Source organism: Monodelphis domestica, chromosome 2 (assembly GCF_027887165.1).
Source record: "Monodelphis domestica isolate mMonDom1 chromosome 2, mMonDom1.pri, whole genome shotgun sequence".
Classification (NCBI taxonomy): Eukaryota; Metazoa; Chordata; class Mammalia; order Didelphimorphia; family Didelphidae; genus Monodelphis; species Monodelphis domestica.
Genome location: NC_077228.1, coordinates 299,839,447 through 299,862,755, shown reverse-complemented (window position 1 = coordinate 299,862,755; position 23,309 = coordinate 299,839,447). Strand labels below are relative to the sequence as shown.

The 23,309-nt window shown below is 37.3% G+C and overlaps 1 protein-coding gene across 1 annotated transcript in view; it reads left to right on the top strand.

The window, feature by feature from the left end:
- Positions 1-10,781: 10,781 nt before the first annotated feature.
- The window catches only part of LOC100016305 (interleukin-17F), a 38,228-nt gene continuing 25,700 nt past the window's right edge, over positions 10,782-23,309 (top strand). The window contains exons 1-2 of the mRNA XM_056814718.1: positions 10,782-10,859; positions 17,910-18,062. Of these exons, the coding sequence (XP_056670696.1) occupies positions 10,782-10,859; positions 17,910-18,062 (231 nt within the window). The remainder of the gene's footprint in view (positions 10,860-17,909; positions 18,063-23,309) is intronic.

The following is a 23,309-nucleotide window of genomic DNA, read 5'->3' as shown; positions in this document are numbered from 1 at the left end:
CAGGGGTGGAGGGGATATGATTGAGGAGAGATGCTAAATGAGCACCCTAATGCAAATACCAACAACATGGAAATGGGTTTGGAGCAAGGACACATTTGATACCCAATGGAATTGTGGGTCGGCTGTGGGAGGGGTGGTAGGAGGGGGTGGGGAGGAAAAGAAAATGATCTTTGTTTCCAATGAATAATGTTTGAAAATGACCAAATAAAATAATGTTTAAAAGTAAAAAAAAAAAGAATTGAAAGGACCAGTGCCCTCATGAATGACAGAAACAAAAAACATTCTAAAACTGGAAACTGTTTGAAATAGACAAAGTACTACTCTTTCATAGAATGTTTCATGCTTGCAATTTAATTCCTGTTTGGAATAGTAACTTCCTTCTTCCCTTATCCCCCTGAGGTTCCCTGCCACATGGAGGCTAATTATTGCCTAGGGAAAGCAGACCCAGGTCTTTTTACCAGCTGCCCAGAGAACAGCTCCAAGGATTCTCAACTTCTTGGCAGCAGTAATCAGCAGCACCAAAATTATCAGCAACAGGGGAAGTTACCAGGGTCAGGGCCTGGGGCTGGGGCTGGGGCTGGGGCCAGAGCAGGAGGAGCGATTGGGATCAAGAAGGTCAGGAGCAGATGGCTGGGACAACCCAGAAGGCTGGATCAGCAGCAGTTTCAGCAACTCCAGAGGAAGCAGTGAGGAACTGAGGAACATGGGCTCAAGCAGATGGGTGAGAGAAGTGGCTAATCTCTTCTCCTCTAAGAGTTCCCCAGGTAAAAATAGCCCAGCCAGTTGGGAGAGCGACCAGGCAAAAAGTAGGGAAAGAAAAAGGCAGCAGCTCTAGTAGAGAACTCAGAGTTTGGTGGGTGGGTAGGGTGGGCTAAAAGCCTTGGTAGGAGAAATATGGCTTAAAAAAATTTATCTAGGTTATCTTTAAAAGAAATTGAGTTTTTTCTCATCCCTTCTGGTTGCCATAAATGTAAAATTTAAAATTAAATCTCAATAATAAAAATATAATATTTAGGAGATTTATTAAAGATCATTAGAAATAAAGGAATAAAGATGATACAAAATATAGACCATGTGTCCATGGCTGATTAGCCATTACAAAATCCCCACTTACCACTGCCATACTCACTGACAGGGCCAAAAAGAAAGAAAGTAGGACCACTTAACTTGCTAATATTCTCTGTCTACAGGAAGTATGTAATGACAGAAAGTCAGTGGGCTCCTGGGAAATGTAGTTCTTTTTTAGGGTAACAGATTTGTAATTATACAGTGCGACTGCCTCACTTAAATCCAATTCACTCACAAGTCAAGAAGATAGCACTCCATGATATCCTCAGTCCTCTTAGAAAATGAAGGATGAACAATGAATACCTTGGTATCCAGGATCACTGTTTCTCATGTAGATTCCTTGACACCCTAATTTTCCTCATCTCCCATTGGCAGCACTTGCCAAGATCCAAAGCATTCTTTGTGAGGATTCTGCTTTTTGTCCCCCATTGGCAGGGGATGTGGGTACCATGGGTGGCTTTTGGATCTGTATGTATTTTTGAGGGACTGGTTGGTAGCAGAAGGGCAGCCAGTGACCAGGGGAGTGAAACAAACTTCATTAGCTGTTCATCTCAAAATTGAAATTCTTTACAAATGCAATGGAAATTAGAGGTGATCACTGGCCCAAGGGAGAGAAAAGAAGAGTGGAGCCAATAAGAAATTAGACAATGAACACTTTAATAGAAATTGAGTATTTAATTCACTCTTGACTGGTTAACTCCATTGTTCAGAGCACAGGGCTAATGAGGCAGCAGTCATGCTTTCTATCTGCCACTGCGCCAGTTAGCTGCTCTAGGTTCCAGGATTGTGCTCTTGCCAAATAGATTCTATTTTGCAAACGGCTATCATGTGTCTTCAGGAGGACAGATAAGAGGTTATTGATGGATTTACAAATCTATAATCACTCTAGGAAAAAAATAACCCACAGATCTAATTTGAAGCATTGGAAACAGAAAAAATAATAATTTGCATTCACATAAAGTTTTGCAAAATCCTTTATGTATTTTTTGTTAACTAACTCAGGATAGACCTTGGAGGTAAGTGCTATTATTCTTTCTGTTTTATTGATTTGCCCAGGACCACACATAGTATATGAACAGAGGTCTTCTGTACTACAAGGCCAGTATACTAACCATGACACCACACAGCTGGCCTCCAGTGACTTCAGATACAAAGAGTGTGCAAGAAGACTTATTTGGACTTCTGTCTGAATAGTTTGACCCATTTACCAATTACTTGGCACAATTATTGACCCTTAAGCCATCAGCACACAAAACCAAAAGACATTATTTTTAGATCCTGGCTTAATTGCCTAAGGTAGGCAGAGAAGGCCTGGGGAAAATGATGCTTATCAATATTTGGAGCCTCTGCAAAATGTTCATTAATTTGCCCTTGGTAAGACCTCAGATTCCCTATCCCTGCCTGCTCCTGCTTTTATTTATTTGTTTATTTATTTTTTAAGGAAAAACTACAACTATCTTGTAATTATTGGCACTACTAGGGGATAATATAAGGTGGGAATCTGAAAATAGTTATTGGATTGGAAGAGAAAGAATAAGAAATGATATGTATCCAGATTCAGCAGATTTAGAACTGAAAGGGACTTTAGAGTGATGGGCTAAAATCCAAATAGAATCAGGGACCACTGAACCATAAAGTGTCTACATATTGATTTAGAGAACTACGAACAACAGCATGTACTGTTTTGTCAGGTGACTGACAAACATTTGGGCATCTTGAAGGGGTGAAGAGAATGAGATGTGGGGAGAAGGATGACATACGCCAGGAGGGCCATTGAAGCTGGTAGCAATCAGAGATGAGGTTTATTTATCACAGCTAGTATTTTTATAGAGAAAGTGACATAGGCTAAGGGATTAGGTAAGCTTTTTACATGAACAATGGTTAGTAATGATTTACAGTCTTATTACAAAGATTTAGTTTACCTCACCAAAATTTAGAGTTTTCTATGGGATAATAAATTAATATGTTAATGTGTAACCATCTAACAGAGTTTTTCAGAATTCTTGCACTAGTTATTTCTTGGAAGGACATTTAGTATTTGGGAAGGAATTGGATTAAGTTCTCATGCTGGGGTGGGGAAGCTACATGCCTGACTACTATTCTTACTACTAGGAGCCACACTATTTTTTGTTTTGTTTTGTTAGATATTTTCCAATTGTATTTTAATCTGATTGGGACCACATTGGATAGGGCCCGTGGGATACATGCTTGATACCTCTGTCCTCTCTTGTTACCAATGAGGAAACTACTGGCCCATTGCTGTTTAGTTGTTTCAGCTGTGTTTTACTCTTGCTGACCCCATTTGGGGTTTCTTTCCTTCTCCCCCTCTCTCCCTTTCCTTCCTTCCTTCCTTCCTTCCTTCCTTCCTTCCTTCCTTCCTTCCTTCCTTCCTTCCTTCCTTCCTTCCTTCCTTCCTTCCTTCCTTCCTCCCTCCTTCCTTCCTTCCTTCCTTCCTTCCTTCCTTCCTTCCTTCCTTCCTTCCTTCCTTCCTTCCTTCCTTCCTTCCTTCCTTCCTTCCTCCCTCCCTCCCTCCCTCCCTCCCTCCCTCCCTTCCTTCCTTCCTCCCTCCCTCCCTCCCTCCCTTCCTTCCTTCCTCCCTCCCTCCCTCCCTTCCTTCTGCCATGCTGCCTCATTGCTACAGTTCTCAAACATACACTAGCTCATTTTGTGCCTTTCTCATTTAATTTTGGCCAGTTTGGGGACTCACCAAGGTGATGATTGGGAAGTGTCTATGATTAGTCGGGGCAATCAAATTACCTACTTTATGCTACTGTGTTATGTACTGGAGATATAGAGAAAGGAAAAGAAAAAAAACTTCTTGTCTTCAAGAAGTATACATTCTAATGTAACTAGATACAAAGGAGATATGAATAGTAGATGGTAATCTGAAAAGTAGAAGGGTAACATTTAAATTTAGTTTCTCTGCTAAAGGTATTATATTTTTATGAGGTTTATTAAAGATTAAGAAATAAAGAAAATACAAAATAAGAAAGCACGTGCCTAGGAGTGTCGAAAGTCCCATTCAGTTTCATTTACACTACATCTAGAGAGAGGGTGTGCTTGGAAGCGGAAGCAGGGAGCTAGAGACTGAAAGTAGGCAGAGAATCAGCCTAAATACAATTTCTCTTCTCAGCCCAGGTGGGAATTCAGGTGAGGTTACAAAGCATTCTGGGAAGTGGCCAAGGACTTCTGGGAATTGAAGTCCGGGGTTCAAATCTCCATTTTTACAGAAGGCACTATTAGCTGGTAGGACTCAGATTTTAAGGTCCCTTTCAGCTCCAAATTTATGGTTTTATGATGAATCACTACCCTAGAAATTATCTTAACAATTAAGGAAATAAAAGATAGATTGGGGCAGAGAGAAAAGAAAGTTTTTCATTAATTTTTTTTAAAGGAAGGTGTAGGTTCAGTGTAGCTAAGATTAGACAGGAAACATTTAAGAAGGAACAAATCTTTGTAGTAAGTTTATCTGATTAATGTTTCATTTCTAAGATATCGAAAACTGATTAAAATTTATAAGAATAAAAGCCTTTCCCCAACTCATGCATGCTCAAAGAATATGAATGGACAATTTTTAAAAGAAGAAATCAAAATTACCAAGAGCCAAAGGGAAAAATGCTCCAAATTATTAATAACTGGAGAAATACAAATTAAAGCATTGCTGAGGTTCCAACTCTTCCTTTAAACTGTGATAGATGACTGGAAAGGAAAATGACAAATGTTGGAGGGATTGTGGGAAAGCAGACACATTAATGTTCTATTATTGGAATTTTGAGTTGATCCAGCTGTTCTGGAAAGCAATGTGGAACAATGTTCAAAAAGTTACAACATTGTATGACATAATGATACCCAAAGAAATAAAAGAAAGGAAAAGGACCCCATAGCTGTAAAAATATGTGTAGAAATTTTTTTTCTTTTTGTGTAGGGGCAAAGATGGGTACAATGCCCATGTCAGTAAAACCGGACCTGAGATGACATATTTGTTCCATTTTTCATGTTTGTTGTCCTTTCAGGTACATTTGGATTTTTCATCAGATTACTATACATAGTGAATTTTTGTTTTCCTAATTCAGCAACTAAGTTGGCTTAATTAAAATCAATTTAGCAAATGTTTTTTTAAAAAACATTTACTACTTCAAGGGCTAGTTTAAAATAGGGGAAAGAGAAGAACTTCAGCAGAAGTATGGCCAATGAAACAATCCTCATCTTTCACCTACATCTTAAATCCTAGAGGACCACTGACTACAAAAAGCTTCTTCCATGGAGAGCTGTCCATGCTCAGACATTGCTCTTATGATAGGTAGATACCTAACCTTGGAAATTTATTGGAGTTCAAAAAAGGTAAACAAGGCTTAAACACCCCCATCATTTTTTGTTTCATATAATTTCATCATTAGAAGTAGTAAAGACTTTAGAAAATGTCTAGTCCAACTTTACTCACCTCCCCAATAGCTACAAAATGACCTTAAAAAAAATCCTTATGTTCCATCTTGGAATCAATACTGTGTATTGGTTCTAAGGCAGAAGATATCTCTTATAAAGAGATAGTACCATCAACTAAAGGCCTTGTATATGATTTTGGCATGGGCATTGTACCCCCAGAAACTCAGGCAAACTATTATCAGGGAAATTCCTCTGCTCTCTTACTCCCTCCTGACTCCCAATCCAAAACACCTGACCTTGGAGATTACTGTCCTTTGATTGCCCCCATTGAATTGAGATGGACAAAGAGACACACTTAATTCATTCATCCTCCAAATCAGAGAACCACCCCCATGCCCTCGGGCTAACCTCCCCCCAACCCCTTGCTCCAGAGTCACATCCCTACTTGTAGAAGAATATAAGAACCCCAGAATGGAGGCATTCTGGGAGTAACCTCCCAGGTTGTTCCACTCATGCTGTCTTGCTGGCCAAAAATTCAACATTACTAATAAATCTCTCTCTTTACTTTTAAGCTAAGTTTCAGAGTCTTGCATTCTTGCAAAAGGTATCCTTCCTGAATCCCAGGGGTATACCTCTATACCCCACAGCAATTTGAGGTCTAATTTCTTTCAAAAACAATTTAATATTCATTTGAAAAAAATGTTTGTTCTAAATTCTCTCCCTCATACCTCCCCCTCCTCACCCTAAATTATATTTTCAAGAAATACTTTTATTTATTTATTATTATTATTAATTAATTATTAATTATATATATAAATAATAAAAAATAATTAATTAATAATATATTATTAACTCCTATTGACTCCATATCCCACTCACAATAACAAGTATTCTAAAACGTCTCCACTTTCCTCAAACTCTTACTTCCACCCAAACTTTTTCATTAAGAAGAGTTCATCTATTTGTATTCATCTGCTTTTTTTCCCTCTTCCCTTCAAACAGGATAGTTTCCTGTTCCCCAAACTTTATTTTTTATTCCTTACATCTGTGCTATTGCCATGGATACACTTCTTATCTCTCCTGCTTAGAGTCCCTGGCTTTCTTTAATGTTCAGTTTATGTGCCTCCTCCTTTGGGAATCTTTTTCCATTCCTTTACATATTAGTATTTTTTCTCTTCTCTTCCTCAATTTATCAAATTATCATGTATCAAATTGACATTGATTAGATTAGATATTAATTAGTGAGATAGTAGATTAATTAATTAGATTTTAGAGTATATTGCTCTAATCCCGAGATCACCACCAGGCAAAAATACCAAACTGGAAATTCCAAGATATGTAGTGGTTAAATTCCATAATTAGAAAAATAAACAACAATTATGTTTTGAAGCAACATCAATCTGAGTAACAGTGGCTAGAGGAAATCAGATAAGAGTGGAATAGTCTAGAGATAGAAAAAGCTCAAGTTGCATGGTATATTTTAAAATATAAAGGAACTCAAATTATAACCCCAAATAACAAATTCTGAAGATTTTAGCCCAATTATAAGTGAAAAAAAAAGGTAAATCTTCAATTAAAAATGGCATGAGTGGCAGTGTTGCAAAAAAGCAAAAACAAAAACAAAAGCCAGAAGTGAGCAGAACATTAGATGCACAAATAGTCCAAACAAGTGAAAAATAAGAAAGGGAAATAAATACAACTATCAAGAAAAGACAAATCCTCATGTTTATAAGCTATTGTTAAAAAACAAAAAGAAAAAGAAATTGAATTGAATGAAGGACCAAGTTTTATGACTTGAGATAAAGACTGGTGTTAAGGGTAAAATTAGGGATTGTTGACTGAATATATTATGCTAATGGTTTCCAGGGATTTAAATTCAATCCCAATAAAATACTCAAGTCAGTTTGGGATTTTTATGATGGTTTAATTGCAATAGTAGGAAGAAATTAAGAAGAAGGGAGAGAGGAGAGGGTATAAGATTTCTCTGACCTAGCCTAAACTAAGGGAAGTTCCGCCAAGATTTTAATCCTACAAGATTAAATCTAACTCGGCTTCCAGCCAGGAGGCCTCCAAGATGAGGGGTCTTCTAGGAGGATAGTGCTTTAGGAGGTAAAGGAAAGGAGGAATCAACAGCCACTCACCAAGGTCACTCAGGGAAGATGCCTCATCTAAACCACCGCAGAACCAAAAACCCGCAAGCACGCCAAGAACACAGCCACAAGCTCCTATCAGCGAGCCACAAGAGCCCAACATTGCCAAGTGAGCCCAACATCTCCAAGAGAGAGGGCACAGGAAGTGATGTGAAATATATAGGCAGTTCTTTACATCACTTCCTGTGTCTCACATGTACCAATGGTAGCTTAAGCTTGGTTTAGGACTGCCCAGGGAGTCTGTCAGTTGTTTCTGATTTGTCACTTGCTGGCACATGTCGGTCATAGGCCATTCTCCTTACAGTTAATCCTTAAGTGGGGGTGTATACATTTCTAGTTGCTAGAATTCTAAAGACTAAGCAGGGTGGAGAAAATCTAAAATTCACATGTCTCTAGTAAACAAAACTGCTACCCCCTTTAACTTATATTTCTAAAACTACGTCACAAAAAAATTAAATATGTACAGATAGACACAAAGGGAACAGAGTATAAGTAAAGTTCTCAAATGCAATAATATAGAAATAGGATAGAGGAGGAAGCTCAATTTTAGAATTCCAAAAATTTCCTCTACCTTTATGAAGGTTGTAGAGAAAATGAAAAAGGAACAAGTAAGGGTATGTAGCCTTATCAAAGAACAGAACTCAGAATAGACCAAAATGAGATAGAAATGAGGACAGAATAAATATCAACTTAATGGAAAAGGGTCTCTTTTCTAATTCTATACCTAATGAACTTTCACCAGTGACCTTTCCCCCATGATTATTTGTAAGTATTAGTTAATCAACCAGACAATTAGTTTTTAGAAATGAATATTTTTTAATGGTGGTAAAAAAACCAAATTGTCCCATTAATCTCCCCCCTCCCTTCCTGCAGTCGATGCACAATATCATTGGGTATTACATGTGTCCTTGATCAGAACCCGTTTCCATGTTGTTGGTTTATGTTTGCATTAGGATGTTCATTTAGCGTCTACATCTCCAGTCATATCCCCTCAACCCATGTATTCAAGCAATTGTTTTTCTTCTGTGTTTCTACTCCCACAGTTTTTCCCCTGAATGTGGATAGTGTTCTTTCTCGTAGATCCCTCCAAGTTGTTCAGGATCACTGCTTTGCCACTAATGGAGAAGTCCATTACATTCTATTGTACCACAGTGTTTCAGTTTTTGTGTACAATGTTCTCCTGGTTCTGCTCCTTTTGCTCTGCATCAATTCTTGGAGTTCATTCCAGTTCCTAGGGAATTCCTCCACTTTATTATTCCTTAGAGCACAATAGTATTCCATCACCAACATATACCACATTTTTTTCAGCCATTCCCCAATTAGAGGGCATCACCTCATTTTCCAATTTTTTGCCACCACAAAGAGTGCAGCTTTGAATGATCTTCTTTGGAGGGCATCTTTCATCCTCTTTGCTCATCTTTTATCTCCTTTGCCTCATTTTCAAGCTGGTTGATTTTGGCTTTCAAGACACTATTTTCTTGTTTTAGTTCAAGTGCCTCTGTTTCCAAATGACTTATCTTAGTTTTTAAATTCTTTTCCCAGTTGTCTTCAGCCTCTCTTAATTGTGTTTTGAATTGTATTTTGAGTTCTTCCAGAGCCTGTATCCAATTCACTGGGTTTTCTGTTTTTTTTTTGCTTGTTGTTCCCTCATCCTTCTCTGTTCCATTTGCTCTTTGTTCATTGCCTGTATAGAAGCTATCGATTGTAATTCCTTTTTCTTTTTCTGTTGTTTGCTCATATTTACCCCTTCTTTACTCCCTACAGTTACCTAAGCTCTTGCTCCTCTCATTTTTTGGTGGTTTTGGGCTTTTCTTTCAGCCTTCACCCTTGGAGTTTTGTCAGTAAATCTCTCAGTGCAGTCTGTGGGGGAAGGGTGTTGGAGCTTGAGCTTTCCTGACCTCTGAAGACTTTGATGGGATTAAGTCCAGCTGGGTTGCTGAATGTGCCCTGAGGCCAAAACCTTGGGAAGGGGTGGGGAGCAATATGGAGTGTCTCTGCTGCTGCAACTATGCCTCCTACTCTGCGCTCTGTGATTCTTCTCTAACTGCTTCCCCACTGCCTGTGTTGGACACTCTGAGCCTGGCACAGCTTTGCCCGCAAAGTACTCCCTCCAGACAGTGCCTTTGCCTGCCCAGAGGTTCCAGCTGCCCCTGGAGGCTTAGTGCTCTAGGTGGGGGAGGGGCCCTGGGACCTTCCTTCTTCCTTCCCCTTAAACCAGAGTGTTCTTGAATTCTGGCTTTTGGGGGGTGTACCTTTTAAGTTGAGTCTAGCAGGAGGGTTCCTTGGCTCTGTCTTGTTGCTAGGTTTGATTTTCAGTCTCCCAGGAGCATTTAGTTTGTAATTACTAAGGAAGGGTTTTCAGAGGTCTGAACTTTTGTTGCCTCTACGCTGCCATATTCCTAAACCTCATTTATATAAAAAAAGTGAAAAATAAAATTACCCTTATGGATAAGAAACAATAGACAATAATAAAGATTATCAGAAACTATTGTACACAATTATATGCTACACAAACCAATATTTAATTTTTAGGAAGTTTTAAGTTTAGCTAATATAATTTGTTTTACATTACCTTCATTTCTGAATATATTACTTTTCTCTCACCTAATAAACTATTCCTCATAACAACACATAAAAAAGAAAGCATTTTTTTTAAAAAAAAAAGCATTTCATCAAGACTAAGCAACACTAAAGGGGAAAAGGGATGGAATAGCAGGGTAAATTTTATCAAATTCTTAAAGAACAATCAGTGTTGAGAATAAGCAAATTATTCTCAATAAATTAGAAATAAGGCAGTCTATGAGGAAAAAATATAGTCTTAATGAATAAACTAGGAGGGGCAAAGCAGAGAAAGAGAGCCATAAACCCATATTACTAAATAATATTAATCAAAACCTTTACATAAAATCCTCATAAAAAAGACTATTGTGAAATTGAGATTAACTCCACCCTACTTATTCTTTAGAATTTTAGCCACCAGGAATGTATACACCCCCACTTAAGGATTAAGTGTAGGGGAGGAAGATCTATGACCCACTGGTGCTGGCAAGTGACAAATCAGAAACAACTGACTGCTTCCCGGGCAGGCCAAAGACAAGTTTAAGCCACCATCGGTACATGTAAGGCACAGGAAGTGATGCAAAGAACTGCCTTTAAATTTCGTGGTCACTTCCTGTGAGGATGGCTTTGTCTTGGAACTTGACCATGGAGGAGCTTGGGCTTGAGATCTCAGACTGCTTCCCTTTGGACTGTCATATGGTGAGTTAAAAGGCTGACTCCCTTTCCTTGGCTTTTTTGGAGGCACTAGCCTCTGGAGAGGCCCATCGTCTTGGAGGAGGCCTTGTGGCTGAAAGACATGTTAAATTTAATCCTCTGGATCCCCTCCCTCCCCCTTGCTGGGGCCTCTGAATTCCTGCCAGGTTGAGACAAGGCAGGAGCAGTTATCTCTCTTTCTCTCTCTCTCTCATTTCCTTAATTTCTTCCCTCTGTTTGTAAATAAACTACCATAAAAGCCATTCTAACTTGAGGAATTCATTGGGATTTAGTAATTAAATCCCCGGCAACCAACTCTCAAATATTTAGTCCAACCATAATTTTTTACTTACACTATTGAAATACATAAAATTATTAATCACTACAACTAAGTTAGATTTACCATGGGGATGGAGGGATAGTTCAGCATTAGGAAAATAATAAAATTAATCATATTAAATATGATCAATAAAATCACATGATTAGGCTAGGGGGAAAAAAGCTTTGATGATATATATATATATATATATATATATATTCATCTGTGCTAAAATTCCTAAAAAGCATATAAACAATAAGATAGCCTTAGTATATGATAAAAGAATATCTCTTAAACTAAAGGCTAATATTATTTGCGATAAACACTAGAAAATTTCTTAGCAAATACAAAATGGCAAAGATAGCACCAAGAAAAGAGAAAGAAATTAAAAGTATAAGGAAGGCAAAGAAGAAATAAAATTATTCTTTCTTTTCTCATGACATAATAGTTTGTTTAGGAAATGTAGAATCATCAAAGGAACTCAGACAATTATTAGCTTCAGTGAATTAACAGGAAACAAAATAAATCCACAATAATAATTATCATTTTCATATAGCAAAAACAAAAACCAGGAAGAAATAATATAGAGAGAAATCCTATTCAAAATTACCTTAGAATATAAAAAAATATGTGTAATGTAATCTACTAAGATTCAATACATTAAAAAATAACAAAACATTCTTTTTTTTTTTAGCTATTGATATTGACAAATATTTATTATATGCATAAAAAGCTTTTAGACAAGGTAAGGTATACTTATAAGGATCCTCAACTCACTCAAGGAACTTTTTTCTATGATTGAAGGGGAGGGAAGCAAATTTCTCAAGAGAAAGGAATAAAGGTTAGAATGCTGGTGGTCTTCAGTGGATGAGAGTAGCTGGAGTGACTGAGTTAGTGTCAAAATGTAGGGAGATGAAAGTCAAGGTAAACAAGTTGAACTTTATCCTTCAAGGTAATGGGGAAACCTCAAAACCTATTGAAGTAGGATTGACAGTAGCAGTAAAGAAAGATCATGGGGAAGAGTAAGAATAAGGCTTCTATTTCTTAAAAGAGGTGGGTTGGAAGGGACAGAAAAGAACTAGAACCAGTGAGCCAAGTTTTGGAGATCAGACAAGTTATTGTAATGAAAATTTCCAAATTTCTATTATAACAAAATATGATGGTTTGGAAGGCAGGTTGTCAGTCATAAAACATCTTCAATGGACAATGTGAATTACAACTTGTTGGGGACTGTTTATTACTAATAAACATAAAAAGCCCTTCCAAACCTAAAACAAAATATGTAAACACAAAAAAAGTGGACTTTATATGAAACCAGGAATGCTAGCATCATACCATTTTCTTTAAGTATAAAATTCCTTACTTTCATTTCAAAATATTTGTCATGCTATTTGAACTTCTCTTCCTTTGTGTGATTTTACAATATTGCAATGGCCATTAAGACATCATTATTGCTAAACCCAACCTCATTTCTCCTCCAAAAACAGTGTTGAGAGGATTTCTAACACCAACAAAATTAATCCCCATATTGGGATTAATCACTGTAGTCAAAATATAGGTTTCTTTATGCATTTGAGTCCATCTCTTCTGTCTCAAAACTTGGTTGTCCAGTTTTTTTCATTACTTTCAGCATTATTTCTCTTTACATTGTTGATTTTAATTCTTGATTCTGCTCATTTCACTCAGCATCAGTTCACACTACCAGGATTCTTTCTACATTTCTCTGGATTCCTTTGTTTCTATTCCAAACTTCATACTCAGTTCTGGTCTTTCCATCAAGAATGCCTGAAAATCTTCTACTGAATCAAATGTCCATTTTTTCCCATATAGGATTATGCCAAGTTTTGAAGGATAAATTATTCTAGGTTGTAAACCCAGGTCTTTTGCTTCTCTAAATATTGTATTCCAAGATCTCCTCTCATTTACTGTTGAAGCTGCAAAGTCTTGTGTAATCCTAATTGTAACTCCTTGGTATTTGAACTGTTTCATTCTTGATTCTTGCAATATTTTCTCCTTGATATGGGAATTCTGAATCTTAACTATGACATTCCTGGGAGTTTTAATTTGAAGATTTCTTATAGGAGGTGATCTATGGATTCTTTCAATTTTTACTCTCCCTTCTGGTCCTAATAAATCTGGGCAGTTTTCAGTTATGATTTCTTGAAAAATAGTATCTAAGCTTTTTACTAGATCAGTGTTTTCAGGGAGCCCAATAATTTTAATATTATCTCTTCTTGACCAGTTTTCTAAATCAGTTGTTTTTGATACCAGATATCTTACATTTTCTTCTTCCAGTTTTTCAATCTTTTGATTTTGTTCCAATATTTCTTGCTGTCTTGAGGAGTCATTGATTTCTGTTTGATCTATTCTTGCTTCCAAGAACTCTACTTTTTGGGCAAGGTTTTCCACATTCTCTTCTAAGCTTTAATTTACTCCCAATTATTTCCTCTAGGACTCGTATTTCACTTTTTATCTCTTCTTTCATTTGTTCTAAGAATTGATGAAATTCTTGTGGAAAATTTATTTTTTCCTTAAAGTCTCTAGTTAGAGTTGTTATAGAGTTGCTCATTCCTTCATCTTGAGGATCTCTGGTTTTGGTTCTGGATGTTATTTTCATCTTTAATTTATTCGTCTCTCCAGGTTTTGTTCCTGAATTCAGATTTTCTCCTGGAACTGAGTTATGACACAGATAGACCTTCTGGGTATGTTGACTGCTTATATTGGGTCTTATCTTGGAGCCCATGTGTTCTGGCACTGACCTCCACATCCTAAGATTAGGCCTCTTTGGATTTTTAAAAGTTCAGAACTGAATCTAAAGGATCTACTCTCAGGAACCTCAGAGTTCTTGGGACTGGACTATACTGTTTTGATAGCTATGGACAGCTACTTTTCTCAGTAGAGTAGATAGTTTGAAATTCCACAACAGTTTGAATCCTAGATGATAACTTTTTGGAAATGTTCAAGAAAGAATTCTTGTCCAGAAATGAGATGACCTCTTCCAACTATGATTCTAATTTCACACAGTAGAAGGCAGAATTCCAACTCAGGTTTTAAATTTGATTTCCAGTCCTTCATCCACTTTACCATGTACTTGCTTCTTGCCCTCTCATTTTATAGTGACAAAAAGCACTGTTATTCAAAAGAAGTCATAGCCCTAAAAGTTCCTCTTGGGTGTCACTGGAATTCCAAAATTCGCTTCACTCGATAACCAGTCTATTAATTTCTGCAAGATTAGTTCAAGATTTGGCTGTATAGGTATTTGTCTCACTCCCAAAACATTCTTTATAGAATATAATTGATGGAATTGCAACTGCTCATGGTTGGACAATGTCAATACAATAAAAATGACAATACTATCTAAATTAACATACTATCTAAATTAACAACGAAGCTACTATATATAGGGTTTATTTTATAAATCTAGATGGAATAATAATAGAATTCATCAAGAGGTACAAAGGATATGTAAAATCAAGGGCAATAATGAAAAAAAAATAGGAATCAAGTGGAAATAGCATATCCAAACTTCAAGATAAATGATAAAGTAGTAATCATTAGAAATATTTTGTAATGATTCCAATAAATTACAAAAGAAGAAAGGTCCCATATATATCAAAATATTGCAAAGCAATATTTTGAATGGATACCCCTTGATTAGGAAATTGTAAAACAAATTGTGGTCATGGCAAAAAAAAAATGTAACAGAGGATAATTGTATTGTAAGAACCAATGAATGTGAAGGATTCAGAGTAATATGAGAAGATGTGAACTGATGCCAAGTGAATGAAGTAAGTTGATCTTTGCCAGTGACTGTCTTCTGCTGCTGCCATTCTGTGTTTACTCCTCTGTGGTTGCTTGACTTCTCGTTAAGGCACATGAAGTAGGCTTCCTTCTCCATTGCCAACTTTTTACTTATCCTAAGTTTAAGTCGGCTACTGAGGCTGCAACTGAAATTGTAACTGCTCTGGTGACCCACACTACTGGGCTTTCAAGCATTTTTCGATGTCCATTAGATTGTTGTTAGAGAAAAAAAGACACACAAAATTCTATATCCCTAACTTAATGCAATAAAATAATAATAATAATAATAATAATAATGAGTATTTATATCATACCTACTCTATGGAGTGTAGCACCTCTGTTGTATGGCTTGCTGGGCCCTTTTCAGGGCTGCTCATCTGCCTCTGGTCCTATCATTCAACTCTCACCTGTGGCTCCAAGAAGCTGTAGCAAGAGCATTGGTTATACCTTGGTAAAACTGTCTTGGCATGCTGGATAAACCAGGTTGAGGGAAATTGACAGGTCTCAAACCCATAGGTGAGTTAGGGGGCTTGTCCACCCCAAGAATGTGAAGATTTCCCCCAGTGGAATGGGCAGAGGAGAGCATTTTGTTCCAATAGCCATGAAGGCAGCTGAAGCAGGTGCTCTGGAGTGCTTAGAGCTTGGTCAGACATCAAAGATTCCAACATCATCTACTGCATCCCAAGTCATTTCCACTTGTCCTGATTGACCTGTCACTGGACTAGGATGACTCTGGGAGAGAAAGTAAGCTGAGGGTTTTGTGCAATTCTGCCTCACTTGAATCAAATTCACTCACAAGTCAAGAAGATAGCACCCCATGACATTACTGCTTCTCTTTGAAAATGAAGGATAAACAATAACGGAAACAACTATGTGTCAGGCACTATATGAAGTACTTTATAAATATTCTCATTTGATTCTCACAACAACCCATGGAGGTAGGTACTATTATTATCCCCATTATACAGAGGAGAAAAATTGAGGACAACAAATATTAAAAGACTTACCCAGAGACACAGCTAATTGTTGTTTATTGTTAGACACATAGCTAATTGTTGTTTGTTGTTCAGTAGAGTCCAACTCTTTGTGATTCTATGGACTATAGTACTTCAAGACTGTCCACAGAAGTTTTTCTTGGCAAAGATACTGCAATGATTTGCTATTTCTTTTTCCAGTGGATTAAGGCAAATAGAAGTTAAGTGACTTGCTCTGAGTCCCATAGCTAATGTCTGAGGCCAGATTTGAGCTCAGATTTTCCTGACTCCAATGTTGCTGTATCCACTGAAACATAAATTTGACATATAAGCTGCAATTGACTTTTAACTTTTAAAAATCATGTAGAATTTTATATTCATTCCTTTTGAAATTTTTTTCTATTTAACTCATTGTTCTAATCTGTCATGACTTTTTGAGTTCTTACCATCCAATGTGTTAACTATTCTTGTTAGTTACTCATCATCTATAAATTTGATAACTATGTCATCCATTTTTTTATCCAACTAGTTGTTTAAAATATTGCCCAGGGCAAAGGACCTGAGACACTTCATTAGAAACTTTCAAGATTTCTTCCCTTACTTAATTCCATTTTATCAATGGGGAGGATATTCTAGGTGGGAGAAACTGTGAGCAAAAGTATATGGACAGGAAAAAGTAAAGGCTACTCTGGGGAAAATTGAGTAGGAAGTGTAAAAATGGATATTTGAACCCAGACTTTAATCCCCAGAAGTCTTTGGCACTTCCCAGAATGCCCTAAAATCTCACCGGAGATATCCACCTGGGCTGAGAACACAATTTGTATTTAAACTGACTCTCCGCCTACTTTGGGTTTCTCTGCTTCTGCTTCTAGGCTCAGGCATCTCTCTACCAGGCAGGCAAAATGTAGTGAGTAGAGAAACTAATTTAATTTTTATAGTTTGGCTAACCACATCGGTTATGATGAAATACCCTCAATCTTCTTAACTTTCTTAAATATTTTCTCTACTGTGACTAAATTCAGCTTTTAATAGCAACTGCCTAGATTTTTTTTAAGCCAAGTTTCTCCAAGGCTTTTCAGAAAAGCATCTTGACCAACTCGCTGGAGCCTGCTTGCCCTTGCCTGCTCCTGCCTGCAGCCATCTGCTTCGGACTTTCTTGATTCAATATTGCTCACTTGGTCCCAGCCCTTTGTGATATGGAAATCACTTTAAAAGACTGATATATATTAATTTAAGGTCGCCAAGGAATTCAGCTTTGTAATTCCTAAATGAAAATCAAGTCAGTTGTTAACCTTTTTATGGTGTTTTAATTACAAACAGGAGGAAGAAAAGTATTAGAGGGAGAGAGAGAGAGAGAGAGAGAGAGAGAGAGAGAGAGAGAGAGAGAGAGAGAGAGAGAGAGAGAGAGAGAAAGAGAGAGAGAGAGAGAGAAAGGGGAGAGAAGGGAATAGGGCTTAAATACCCACTCTGCTTAGGCTGAGCCAAAGGCTCAAGGCCCTGGATAGCCGAGGCAAAGAAAAGAGATCAGTCCCTATCACTCACGTGACCAAAATGGAGAAACAGTCTGAAGGCCTCCACTCCAAGCACCAGGCTCCAACCACTTTCTCCCTCCACACAGGAAGTCCCCAGAACTCCTGAGCTGTCCTCTACCTCACTTCCTGTCTCTCACATGTGCCAATGGTGGCTCTAGCTTGACCTAGAACTGCCCAGAGGTCTGTCCTTTTTGCACATGTCTGTTGAAGGCCATATTCTCAAATAATTAAATCTTGAGTTTTGCTGCAGCCCTTCCTAATCTTATTACCCTGAGTATGGTGGAGATTGTAGTTTCCAAGACTTGATTCTGTTATTCCAAGTATCTCTATTGTTATTGATCAGGAAATAGCTAAATCCCATCTTCTAAAGAATGGTCTGAATAGGGTTGAGTAGTTTTGAAATTCACACCTTCCCGCCTGTCCCGGATAGGCCCAGATCCTGTTGCCTGCTTCTGCACTCCTGCAATCCAGACCTGTTTGGCCCAGATCAGCTCACCTGGTCCCGACCCGCTCAGCCCCAGCAACTCTGGCCTCTGAGCAGATCGCTCATCACCCCAGGCACAGGACTCACTTCCACCAACTGGTAAAAAATGGGGGTGATTTTTCTTTAGGCTACGATTAGCCTCCACGTGTCAAGGAGCAGAGGATAGTGGGGGGAAGAGGAGAAGGAAGAGACTTTTCCAAAGAGGAACTTACAAGCATGACTACTTTAAAAGGATATCTTTTGAGTGCATTCATATTTTTATTTATCTCACCTGAGATTCAGGGGAGAATTTCAACGCCCTGCAATTCTTTGGCCCACATTGAGATTCCTAAAACCCACCCTCACTAAGGGGAAGCAGCTCAGTGGCTCAGTGGATTGACAGCCAGGCCTAGAGATGGGAGGTCCTGGGTTGAAATCTGGCCTGAGACACTTCCTGGCCGTGTGGCCCTGGGTAAGTCACTTGACCAGGTTTGCCTACCCCTTACCAATTTTCTGCCTTCTGACTATAGGCATCTAAATGGATAATTAAAAAAAAAAACACGAGGAACTTTAAAGAGACTGGAGGTTATATTTTTAAGGCATTTCAGACTCCAATGTTTGATAAAAATCTCTGTATTCTATTGCATTTTACTGATTGTTTTGTTTAAGACTTAATCTTGTTCATTTTAAGTTTAATTTAAGTTCAATTTAAGTTTAAGTTACTGCATTCAATACTATTCTGTTACACTGAATCATTTTAATGTACTGGGTTTTAACTACTGTTAAATTCTGTTGTTTTTCCCCTATAACCATATTGAACAAATGTTATTGAGTAAGCCCATATAAAAATAGCTTTTCTAATTTTGACTTTGTAAATTGTCACATAGACGATAGATGGACTCCATCAGAAAATTGCTACAATTATATTACAACCTTTGGGAAATTTAATGAGCTAAATATCTCAAATTGATTTTAAGGGTTCTTTAGACATAATTTTTAGAATTTTTTTTTGACAACTCTGATAATTTTTCCTGCCCCTAACAAGAGGTAAGGCCCATTTTAGTAGCTGAAGTGAAATACAATTATAATCCCCACCTCCCGCATTTAGAAAAATGTGAATGGAAGCTGGGAAGTTAATCCCAGGGCATATAGTACCCCTGGATGGCCCCCCAAAAGAGGAGTATCTCTCATTTATAACTCTTCAGCTCATTTTACTTCCACCAGAATGATATCTAGAATTCTTGATGATGTTCTAAACCCAAACTAAGTTTTATTTTGTTTAAAAATATATTTACCACGGTTGAATGATTTGCTACATTTGTAAAAATTGTGACAAATATCTATCAGTGCATAGGGTTTTTAAAATGCAATACAGCAATTTATGTGAAATATGATAGTGGATTTGTTTGCTATTGTAATTAACTGGGCTATTGAGAATTTTGGGATTATTGATACCTACATATTTGTACTACTGTTCTTTATGAAAAAAAAAACTGTTACCTTGTAAAATTCATTTGCTTGTATTCACAGTGGATCATAGCCAGATATCAAGAGGAAATGGACCTCATTTTTGGTCAGAAAGACTTGTATTCTATATTTCCTTAGCTGACACAGTGTGTCAATGATTATAAGATTTTTAAAACTCTTTTATTATATTTTTCTTGCATATGCAATATACTATTTCAGTTTTTTATTTTTTCTCTCCTTTTTATATTTGAAGCACATGTCATCAGTATTAAGATTTTATTTAACTTTTTTGATTTTGCAGTAATATAAGTTTAAAATACATTTGCTATAATGTCAATGCATGCCCCAAAAGCTTGAGACTATAAAAATGATGCCACTAATTGTCTAAAAAAATTATGGGACTTTGCTTAATGGTTCTGTCTGATTCCAGGACAAGATATACAAAAGAGCCATTTCACAGGGCCAAAGAAGCAAAGCTAAACCTGAATTGTGCCAAAAGAGCACACAGGTCAACAAAGAAACAAATTCAGGAAGGATTGATGCACTTCTAAGCCAATACAAAGGACTTGAACCTAGTGTGAAGACTCAAGGTTACAACAGTTAACATATGTTAAGTTGTAGGCCTTCCTTGTATCCACATTTTTTGTGAAAATACTTACAGATGAGTATCCCAAACTTGACTCCTAACCTGGCTCCTATAATTTATTCCCTTTTCTGTCTTTCATAGTGTGGCAAACTTTCTGTAGTCCTGGCTACTGACTGGGTAAATGCTTACTTGCTCATATCATTTTAATTGGGCCCTGATTCAAGGACCTGTTGTAAATTTACTTTTCCTTTACTTGGAATTTTTACATATAAGACTTTGATTATCTATATTTTCATCCAGAAATTATCTTTTTTATTGGGATTTTTCTGATGTCTTTTTAATTTCTCTTGCCAATTGATTCATATACCTCATAACTCAGCCATGCATCCCTAAATGATCCCTGTGTTTTTTCAATCACCCTCTTCAAAGGGGGAGTGTAAAAATATTATTATTTAAATTGCAAATTTTAAATTCCCTTTGAGAAGAATTTTAGGTTAAGAAACATGATACCTCTCTGAATCCAGAAACTGAACTGTTTGGAGAAGACACCATGAAGATGCCTCTAGACCACAAGCTGCACAAGAAGATCAAAAATGAACTTTGGGTGTGGTTGATTGAACATTTATTTGTATGTATACTTTCATGCCAAAGGGGACTACCCCCTAGCTGTTTTTTTGTCAATGCATCTAGCAATTATTGGTTTTGTTCTTTTCCTCTTATCCTCAAATTATTGTAAGCTTTAAGTTGATTATATTTTCATGATCCTTTTTGGGAAAACCTTTCCCAATAAGAATCAAATGGGGGGGGGGACGTAAAAATGGATATTTGAACCCCAGACTTCAATCCCCAGAAGTCCTTGGTACTTCCCAGAATGCCCTAAAATCTCACCGAAGATACCTACCTGGGCCGAGAACACAATTTGTATTTAAACTGACTCTCCTCCTACTTTGGGTCTCTCTGCTTCCGCTTCTAGGCTCAAGAGTCTCTCTACCAGGCAGGCAAAATGTAGTGAGTACGTTACACGTGCTTTTCTTATTTTGTATTTCTTTACTTCTTAATTCTAATAATCTTTAATAAACCTCTAAAAATATAATACTTTTAGTAGAGAAACTAATTTAATTTTTACAGAAGGAAGGAAATAAGAATTTATTAAGTGCCTACTTTATACCAGGCAGTGTGGTATATGTGTAAATATTATTTCATTTGATCCTCACAATAAACTAGTGAGGTAGGTGTTATTATCATTTCTATTTTACAATTGAGGAGACTGAGGCAGACAAAAAAGGTTAATTGATTTGTAACACATAGCTAGTAAGTTTCTGAGGCTCAATTTGAACTTGGGTCTTCCTGACTTTGAGGCTCAGCACTCTACTGTACATACCATTCATCTGGTTTGGTTGAAGCAGAGGTTTCAAAAGGCAGAGAAATTCGAAATTATAGCATAATAACTTTATGTTAGTTCATTTTGTATCCCGCAATTTTGCTAAAGTTGTTAATTGTTTCTATTTTTTTTTGCTTGTTTCTCTGAGGTTCTCTATGTATACCGTCATATTATCTGCAAAAAAGAATTGTTTTGTTTCTTCATTGTGTATTCTAATTCATAATGATTAAAATTCTCTGGAGACTGTATATTAATGTATAATTATTGATTAGTAAAAGAGAGAGTCAGAGACAGAGAGACAGAGACAGAGACAGAGAATTACATGGTCACCTGTCTGTGCCTAATTAATTTGAATTTGCCATGCTTGTCTCCATTGACTAGCCACAAGTGGCTAGTCTCCACCAGTGAGTCTCCATTCCCAGAGCAATTAGAGCCAAAAAGCCCCCAGAGAAAGACCTTTTGATACATTGATCCCCTTTCTATTAAGCCATTGCATCACTCCTTTTGCATCTCTCTGGATGGACAGACTTGACCTCAGTCCAGGTTAGAACTCAATCTGCTGGATGCCAAAAGTCTCATGTGCCTAAGGACCAGCCTCTTCCTATACACCAGGGAGTCCTGAGGCCTCTGGCATCCTCCCATAGTACACATATGCCACCCAGTTGAAGGGTGGGGCTGATACCAACCAAAATGGATTTTCAAATGGAATAAGAGTTACAATTTGTATTAAGTTCACACAATTTCCTTCAATTTCTTTTTCTTCTCTAATTGCTACCACTAGCATTTCTAATACATTGTTAAATAAAAGAGGTGATAATGGGCTAACTTCACTTTCTTACTTCACTCCTGATCTTATTGGGAAGGCTTCTAATTTATCCCCATAGCAGATAATGCTTGCTGATGGTTCTATCTATCTATCTATCTATCTATCTATCTATCTATCTATCTATCTAATCTTTTTTAAAAAAATTAATTTATTTAGTCAATTTAGAACATTATTCCTTGGTCACAATAGTTACATTATTTCCCTCTCTCCCTCCCCTCCCCTCCCCCTGCCCTTCTTGCAGTTTCATTGGGTATTATATGTGTTCTTGATCAGAACCTGTTTCCATGTTGTTGGTGTTTGCATTAGGATGTTCATTTAGAGTCTATATCCCCAATCACATCCCCCTTGACCCATGTAGTCAAGCAGTTGTTTTTCTTCTGTGTTTCTACTCCCACAGTTTTTCCTCTGAATGTGGATAATGTTCTTTCTCGTAGATCCCTCCAAGTTGTTCAGGATCACTGCATTGCCACTAATGGAGAAGTCCATTACATTCTATTGTACCACAGTGTATCAGTCTTTGTGTACAATGTTCTCCTGGCTCTGCCCCTTTTGCTCTGCATCATTTCCTGGAGTTCATTCCAGTTCCCATGGAATTCCTCCACTTTTTTATTCCTTAGAGCACAATAGTATTCCATCACCAACATATACAACAATTTGTTCAGTCATTCTCCAATTGGAGGGCATCCCCTCATTTTCCAATTTTTTGCCACCACAAAGAGTGCTTGCTGATGGTTTTAGATATACACTGTTTATCACTTTAAGGAAAGCTCCTTTTTTTTTTTTTTAAACCCTTACCTTCTGTCTTGGAGTCAATACTGTGTATTGGCTCCAAGGCAGAAGAGTGGTAAGGGCTAGGCAATGGAGGTTAAGTGACTTGCCTAGGGTCACACAGCTGGGAAGTGTCCAAGGTCATATTTGAACCCAGGACCTCCCGTCTCTAGATCTGACTCTCAATTCACTGTGCTATCCAGCTGCCCCCTGGAAAGCTCCTTTATGTTTTATAATGTTTATATAATATAATCACATTAGTACACGAGAGAGATTTAATACCTTCTGTAGTTCAATTTTCTCAGTTTACAAATGTGATAATTGAGACACAGCAAAGTT